The sequence below is a fragment of the Octopus bimaculoides genome, chromosome 1 (assembly GCF_001194135.2).
Source record: "Octopus bimaculoides isolate UCB-OBI-ISO-001 chromosome 1, ASM119413v2, whole genome shotgun sequence".
Lineage (NCBI taxonomy): Eukaryota > Metazoa > Mollusca > Cephalopoda > Octopoda > Octopodidae > Octopus > Octopus bimaculoides.
Genome location: NC_068981.1, coordinates 90321236 through 90330102, shown reverse-complemented (window position 1 = coordinate 90330102; position 8867 = coordinate 90321236). Strand labels below are relative to the sequence as shown.

The window sequence follows — 8867 nt, the reverse complement described above, 5'->3', positions numbered from 1 at the left end:
TATATATATATATATATATATATATATATATATATGTATGTGTGTGTTTGTGTGTCTGTTTGTCCTCCCAGCATTGCTTGACAACCGATGATGGTGTGTTTACGTCCTTGTAACTTAGCGGTTCGGCAAAAGAATTAAGTACTAGGCTTACAAAGAATAAGCTCTGGGGTCGATTTGTTCGACTATAAAGGCGGTGCTCCAGCATGGCCGCTGTCAAATGACTGAAACAAGTAAAAGAGTATAAAAAAAGAGTATGTAATTCTGTTTTATTATGTTGATGTTCGTAAAAAGAATTCTAAATTTTTCTATCAAATAAATATCTTGAAATGTTAGCGGATGTTAAATAATGATGATGATTTTCAAAAAAAAAAAAATGCTATTTTTTATGTAACAGCAGTTACGTATTAATCAAAGTGGATTTGATTATGTATTTTTTTGACAGCAGAATTTATGTAAAACTAATTATATTAATTTCTTAGCATTTCATAGTTATTTAAAATATATATTGTACTTCATGTAATTGCTGTATAGAAGATGCAACCATAGAATTAACTAACATAAACATTTCCACTTGTATTAATTGGAAATATGATAGGAGCCATTGTTGTTGGTAAACTGGATGGTATAAACAAGTAGTTTAAGTGCAGTTGTTCCTAATTTTTCCATATGAAAGGGCCAATTTAAAGGATTAAATTTGGTCCAAGCTTAAATGTCCTACGAAGGCTATGGGTATGGTCCTTTTTTCCAGACGAAATCATTGATAAAAAAAATATGCTTACTCTTTTACTCTTTTACTTGTTTCAGTCATTTGATTGTGACCATGCTGGAGCACTGCCTTTTAGTCGATCAAATCGACCCCACGACTTATTCCTTGTAAGCCTAGTACTTATTCTATCGGGCTCTTTTGCCGAACCGCTAAGTTACGGGGACGTAAACATACCAGCATCGGTTGTCAAGCAATGTTGAGGGGGACAAACACAGACACACAAACACACATATATATATATACATATACATATATACGACGGGCTTCTTTCAGTTTCCGTCTACCAAATCCACTCACAAGGCTTTGGTCGGCCCAAGACTATAGTAGAAGACACTTGCTCAAGGTGCCACACAGTGGGACTGAACCCGGAACCATGTGGTTGGTAACCAAGCTACTTACCACACAGCCACTCCTGTGCCTAGTTGTGAAACAATGTCTTTAATTTTGCTGAAACATAAAGTAATTAGTTGGTTTTAGGTTAAAATTTACTTAATATTCTATATTTGCGGGTGTATAAGTTACACTTTAAGCAAGTTTAACTCTTTAGCATTCAAGTTAATTTGTCAAATATAACGTGTTTTTATTTGTATTGTTTTGAACTAATCACATTATCTTGTCTCTAGATTTCAATGTGATTGTTTAATTTTAGACTAGCATTGTAGGGTAGGTGTGAGAAGACAGATCTGGCTGGTTTGAACATAAAACTGGTTGAATATTTGGACCAGATATGGCTGGTTTAAGTGCTAAAGGGTTAATGTTTCATTATACACTCATGCACTTCGTATCCTGTTTGTAATATGGTTGCATTAGATGCATAGCAATTTTTTGTTACATTTAAGAATATTAAAAAAAGTGTCTTATACCCTGGCATATATAGTAATTTGTGTTTTGGTATTATACCTAATGCTATATGTCACCAGTTTACCTAATTTTTTTGATAAAGAGCAGTTGACATGATCATTCATTGTTGGATATTTCTAATCATGGAAAGTCAAACAACACTTTAAAATAATTAATTTACAAGTGTTTGGGTTATTTATTTTAATTTTTGCTAATTACATTGATAAAGAAAAATAAAACAAATGTTATAAAAGCATTGTTGTTCACTTGAAGCATTGAAGTACAGAAATAGGAAATGAAAATGGAAATCTTCGCTCCCAAAATATAAAAATTTAAAGGTTTTTTTGTAAAACTTTCTAGAAACTTTCTTTATTTCCTCTTTTAATTTCTAAAACAAATGTTATTTATTTTGATTAATCACTTTATTCAGTTTTGGTGAGAGGTGAGAGGGAGTGTGTATTGTTTCTTAGGGTTTCTTTTTTTTGTTAATTTTATTGACCTTTTGTTTTTTTTCTTTTTTTATCCAGAATTTTCATTCAGTGATGAGTTGAAATTAATATCTTCAGAAGCATCGATATTTTTTGGCTTGTTAGCTAGTGCCTTTGAAGGAATTGGAACTGTGAGTATGTTTAATCCTTCAGCATTCAAATTACTCTGTCAAACGTGATGCTTATTTATTTACATTATTTTTGAATTAATCATGTACTATCTCACAACACTGTGGAGGTGCAATGGCCCAGTGGTTAGGGCAGCGAACTCGCGGTCATAGGATCGCGGTTTCAATTCCCAGACTGGGCGTTGTGAGTGTTTATTGAGTGAAAACACCTAAAAGCTCCACAAGGCTCCAGCAGGGGATGGTGGCGAACCCTGCTGTACTCTTTCACCACAACTTTCTCTCACTCTTACTTCCTGTTTCTGTTGTGCCTGTAATTCAAAGGGTCAGCCTTGTCACACTGTGTCACGCTGAATATCCCCCGAGAACTACGTTAAGGGTACATGTGTCTGTGGAGTGCTCATCCACTTGCACGTTAATTTCAGGAGCAGGCTGTTCTATTGATCGGATCAACTGGAACCCTCGATGTCGTAAGCGACGGAGTGCAAACAACAACAACAATCTCACAACACTAAGATTTCAATGATGTGATTGTTTATTTTTAGATTGACATTGTAGGTATGTATGAGAGGCCAGAGCTGGTCAGTTTGAACATAAAACAGGCAAAATATTTGGGCCTGAGATAACCAGTTTAAATGTTCATGGGCTAAGTAATTCATTATTTGAATGACATAGTAGCTAATGAAATATAATACTTAATAAGGTTACTACTCCACTGGATAGACTACTGATGCTCCTGGCTAAAGCATGTATTCAGCATTCCCTCTAAACTCTGTTTGTGCCATTACACGATTGTTGTATTGCTGTTGTGCACATCAAAATGTTGTTATTCATTTTAATTTACAAGTGTCTTCTTCTATAACCCTGGGTCACCCAAAACCTTGTGAGTCAATTTGATAGATAGAAACTGAAAGAAGCCCATCCTGTGTGTGTGTGTGTGTGTGTGTGTGATCATCATCGTCACCCTTTAGTACGTTTTCCATGCTGGCATGGGTTAGACAGTTTGACCAGAGCTGGCAAGTTCCAGTCTGATTTGGTTTTGTTTCTATAACTTGATGCCCTTTCTAGCACCAATCACTTTACAGGGTGTGCTGGCTGCTTTTTATGTGACAAAATGAAATGAATGGATTATATGGGTATTACTACATGTGTTTCAGTAGCAGATTTGTTCTATTTAATTGTCCTCTGTTTAATTAAATATATATATATATATGTGTGTGTAGGAGGCGCAATGGCCCAGTGGTTAGGGCAGTGGACTCGCGGTCATAGGATCGCGGTTTTGATTACCAAACCGGGCGTTGTGAGTGTTTATTGAGCGAAAACTCCTAAAGCTCCACGAGGCTCCGGCAGGGGATGGTGGCGAATCCTGCTGTACTCTTTCACCACAACTTTCTCTCACTCTTACTTCCTGTTTCTGTTGTGTCTGTAATTCAAAGGGTCAGCCTTGTCACACTGTGTCATGCTGAATATCCCCGAGAACTACATTAAGGGTACACGTGTCTGGAGTGCTCAGCCACTTGCACGTTAATTTCACAAGCAGGCTGTTCTGTTGATCGGATCAACTGGAACCCTCGACGTCGTAAGCGAGTGCCAACAATATGTGTGTGTGTGTGTGTATTACTGTCTTCTTGCCTCATAGTTGCTAATGAGTGACACTGTCATGCAAGTGGTGTTCTTCATTTCCAGTATTCTGTGGAAAGATGTCTGCTCATAGGAAAATATTACCTTACTTGGAAACAAGTGAGGGGTTGCAACAAAAAATTACATCCAGTCATAGAAAAATCTGTCTCAAAAAAAAAAATTCCCATCCCACCATGCATGCATGGAAAAGCGGATGTTAAAACAAAGCTGATGATCATGGTGTGCTTAATAAACTACATTAAAGTTTGAAATCTGTGGACTAAAACTTTTTTGGCTCAAAGCATCAGAAGTTCTTCTCACATGTTAAGAAAAATTAGAGGCAACACAGCTTGTAATAACAGTTGGGCTTATTTAGTTCCAGGTCAGTCTTTAATCATATGCCTTTTTTAGGAGTGTGATATAAAAACTGTTTTAGTCTACTTGACTAATGAATAACGTCTGTTGTATTTCACAGATGAGTAATTGAAGGTTTTTAGCAAATGAATAACGTGTGATATTTCACAGATGAGTAATTAAAGGATTTTAGCACAAAAGAAAAAAAATATCAAAACCCTTATTCAATTTCACTGCATAATTATTTTACCCTATTTAATTTGAAATGCAGAAAATAGGAAGGGTACAAAATATTGTAAGAGATGTCCCAGCTTCCTGCTTATTGAAGAAGCTTTCATGGTTATACAACCTGCTAGAAATAGTTGAGTTCCATGTCAAGTCTTGATGCTAAACAACAACAGTCACTGAAACTACCTTAATTGTATGCCTTTTGTAGGTGCACAATATAAAAGTTGATGTTTTGGTCTACTGAAATGCAGAAAATAGGGTGGGATCGAAATATTGTAAGGGATATCCCAACTTCCTACTTATTGAGGGAGCTGTTCATAGTCACTAGTATCACCTAATTATTGTTTAAAATCTGTTATTAAATTGCCAATATGGAGAGACACATTGAATTTACATAATAAAAATGTTTATGTTCTGATATGCATTAGAACATAAACATTTGTACAAAACACCAACATTCAGTGCAGTATTTAGCACAGAATAGCATGCCAAAATTATATACAAATACAAGTTTTAGCCAGCTGTTCAGGTGTTGTAAAATTCTGGATTGTGAAGACACACTTCATTGGGAAACAGGACCCCACCCCTACAAAAGAGAATTGGATATGTAGAAGTACATATTTCACATTCTCAAATCTTATTGCTTAACTGTTAATTGTAAGCACTTTTAGGTACATTGTTCTTTAGACCCATGAAAGTATATGTCTTTAGCTGGCAACAAGGCTTCCTTCCTGTCAACATTTATATATAATAGTAATATATTCTTGTTTTCTTATGTTACTTTGTTGTTTCACTGTTAATCACTGCACCAACATACCCACAGTGCAAAAATATTGCTTGAAATAAATTCATACATTATGTATAATCATTTTTTTGTTTCTTTTTTCTTGCAGATTATTCCAATTGAAAGTAGTATGGATGGGAACCGCCACAATTTCTCTAAATTTCTTAACGGTGCTATACTGATAGTTAGCTTCATTCTGCTGGTGCTTGGTTTGTTTGGTTACTTACGGTTTGGCTCTCATGTTAACCAATTGATCAACCTGTCCCTTATTCATAGTGGTTTAGGTGCGCATTTGCTTAATGCCTGCCTCATTGTTGCTGTGATCTGTACATATCCTCTAATGATTTATCCTGTGTTGCAGATGATTGAAAACTTTGTCTTTGTGCAAGGTAGGTAGAATTTATAATTTTTTTTTTCTTGTTTTGAAATGCATTTGTTTGATTCTACCTGTGGATGAGAGAATGTTCCAGAAAATTTTCTCAATTTGGATATTGTTTAACCCTTTAGTGTTCAGATTATTCTGTCAAATGTTTTGAATTTACCCTGCATTCTCCTGTAACCTTGAGATTTCGATGATGTAAATTGTTTATGTTCAAAATGACATTGTAGGGTAGGTGTGAAATGTTAGATCTGGACAATTTGAACTTAAAACAGGTAGAATATTTGGGCTAGATATGGTTGGCTTAAATGCTAAAGGATTAGTTTTCTGATTTTTCGTAATATCATTCTTGAAACCAAAATCTGCAATATTAATTTAAAAAGATATTTCAATTTTAATTTTTTTAATACTATTTTTACTCTTTGACAGGCCATGTTAATTCAACTCAATGCTATTATAAGAGTTTGATTTCTGTAAAATATCACCTGGCTCTAATTTATTTAATACTCAATAGATTTATATTCATAAAAAAAGATTGTATTACTTAAACACTATTTGAAAAAAGAACTTTGGGCTTTAAACTACATGTTTTCAGATTTTATGTAAGGCTCCTTCAAGTAAATGTATTAATTTTCTAAGGCGTAGCTGTGTGGTTAAGAAACTTGCTGTCCAACTATACGGTTATAGGTTCAATCCCACTGCATATTACTAGCGGGGAGACAAATAAATCCCCATCACTTCCAGTGCTGAGACCACCATATCATGTGATTTTGACCTTCCTTGGTCTTATCAACAATAGACACTCAACTGCTAGAGATAGCAGCACTCATCTCCCTCCCAGTGATATATAGAATAACAGTGCCTAAACATTATCATACTTCATGGTAATTGTTTCTAACTTAAGCACAAAACCAACAGTTTTGTGAGGTTGGGTTTAGTCGATTATATTGTCCCCAGCACTTGACTGGTACTATATTTTTATCAACCCTGGACGGACGAAAGATAAAGTTCATCAGTGAGATTTGATCTAGAATATTAAGAGCTGTAACAAATACCACAAGGCATTTTGTGTAGTACTCTAACTATTCCTCTAATCCACAGTTCTAATACTTCTCAGTATTTAATACTTTGAACCCAAATCTGGTGTATAAATAATCGTGTGTTGCTTGAACTGGTTTGTTTTAAAGTCCATCATAAACTTGTTTTATTTAGTGAATAATTAATTAGGCATTACAATGCTGTATAATAAATGAAATCATTGTTCTTTTGATTAATTTGCAGAAGCAATATTTGAAGTGTCACACAGTTTTCAAGCTATATCCATAAAAGAAATAACATTTATAACCACTATCTTCCTCGTTTCTGCTATCATTAATTCCATCATTTTGAATTCCATATGTGAGACTAATTTTTCACGATGCAGCTATTTCTAAGGGCAGTAACTATAAAATATTTGATGTAGTTTTTTCGAGTTACCTCCCCTATTTAAACCGCATTCTCTTCTCAGTTTTATTTATTTATTCATTTTTAATTATTAAAAGCAACTTATCGATATTCATTATATATTCATATACAAAACACTTGCATAGATATATTTATATATGTATTCATATTACAGAAACACTACCTGACAGTGAGACCATGTCCACAAATCTCCTAGATTCATTTGAAGAGGATTATCCATTACCTGTAACCAAACCAATTCCTTCATCAGTGAGTTTTTTTTGTTTTTTTTTTGTTTTTTTGTTGTTTGGGGTGGGGGGGTTCTGTTGTAATCTGCAACAATTTATTCATCAAAAACATCATCTTAGACTGTGTCTCTGTTCTATTTGTATTGGGTGCCCAATTATACATTTAACATTAATCATACAAGATTTGGGCTGCCATCACTGCACTTATATAGAAGAGAGGCCCAATGGAGAAACTTCGTCGTAGTATGTCTTGCTAAATAAGGAAGTTAATCATCACTATCTTTTGTATGTCCACTTTTGTACGGTCAGATGTTCTTCCTGTTGCCAGCCCTCATTTGTTTCCCAGTCAGGTAATATTTCCTCGTTATCTGACATTTTTCACAGAAGATTTGGAGTGAACAACATCACTTGCATGATGGAAACTTTTATTTTCCATTTATCTTGCAATGTCAAGGCAAAAATACTGTAACACACACGCACACACACGACGGGTTTCTTACAGTTTCAATCTACCAAATCCACTCAAAGCTTTGGACAGCCTTAAAGGTTATTGAAACTTTCTTTCTCATGAGGAAATCTTGTCTATTTGCATTTTTGTTCCTAGATCATATAGCAGTGTGATAAGAAAGAAGCATCCAGAATGGTGTTCACATGCTTATGTCCAAACCAAATGACTACATTATATGTCATAAGGGAGAAGAACTTTTCAAATTGCTTCTGAAAACTACAACCATTGTAACTTGACTCTTAAGCGTTTTCCTTGTCTTGGCATCATGTAATCATCATCATCATCATTTAACGTCCACTCTCCATGCTTGCTGATAAGCCAGAGAGCTGCACCAGGTTCCAGTCTGATTTGGCATGGTTTCTATGGCTGGATACCTTTCCTTATGCCAACTATTCCAGAAGTGTAATGGATGCTTTCATATGACACTGACATGAGTGCCATTTACATGGCACCAGCAATGACCATGACTACAATGCATGGGTTCCATTTACATGGCACCGGCATGACCACAACTACATTGCATAGGTGCCATTTACATGACACTGGTAACAACCACGACTACAATTTATGATGATTCACAGGTGCCCTTTGATGATTATAAATGAGTATTACCATTATACAAGTGATGGTGATTGTTTCCTGTCTCCCATGAAAAAAAAAAAATGTCTGGTCATAGGAAATAAATTGGTTTCAAATTTTGGCACAAGACCAGAAATTTCAGAGAAGGGGATAAATCGATTACGTCAACTCCATTGCTCAACTAATACTTACTTTATCAACCTTGATTGGATGAAAAAGCAAAGTCGACCTTGGTAGAATTTAAACTCAGAACATGGAAACAAACAAAATGCCGCTATGCATTTTGCCTGGTGTGCTAACGATTCTGCCAGCTTGCCTCCCTCGTCATGGGAAATATTACCTTGCTTGCAAACAGGTGGCAAGAAGGGTATCTGGCTATAAAAAAAAACCTGCCTCAACAAAATTTCCATTTGACTCATGAAAGCATTGTAAAGGCAACATTAAATAATTATGATAATAATGATCTTGATAATCCATCAGAGCTGAATGATTAGAAAATTAAAGC

The 8867-nt window shown here is 35.1% G+C and overlaps 1 protein-coding gene across 6 annotated transcripts in view; it reads left to right on the top strand.

Moving 5' to 3' along the window:
• Positions 1 to 8789, top strand: part of LOC106874233 (uncharacterized) — a 48666-nt gene extending 39877 nt beyond the window's left edge. For 3 of the 6 annotated variants that reach the window (XM_052968193.1, XM_052968201.1, XM_052968197.1), the window contains exons 4-6: positions 2134 to 2225; positions 5315 to 5594; positions 7203 to 8788. In XM_052968193.1, coding sequence (XP_052824153.1) covers positions 2134 to 2225; positions 5315 to 5594; positions 7203 to 7519 — 689 coding nt within the window. In that variant the 3' untranslated portion in view covers positions 7520 to 8788. Of the gene's footprint in view, positions 1 to 2133; positions 2226 to 5314; positions 5595 to 7202 lie in introns of all 6 variants that reach the window. The other 3 variants (XM_052968182.1, XM_014921889.2, XM_052968178.1) reach the window with 2 other exon arrangements.
• Positions 8790 to 8867: the final 78 nt, after the last annotated feature.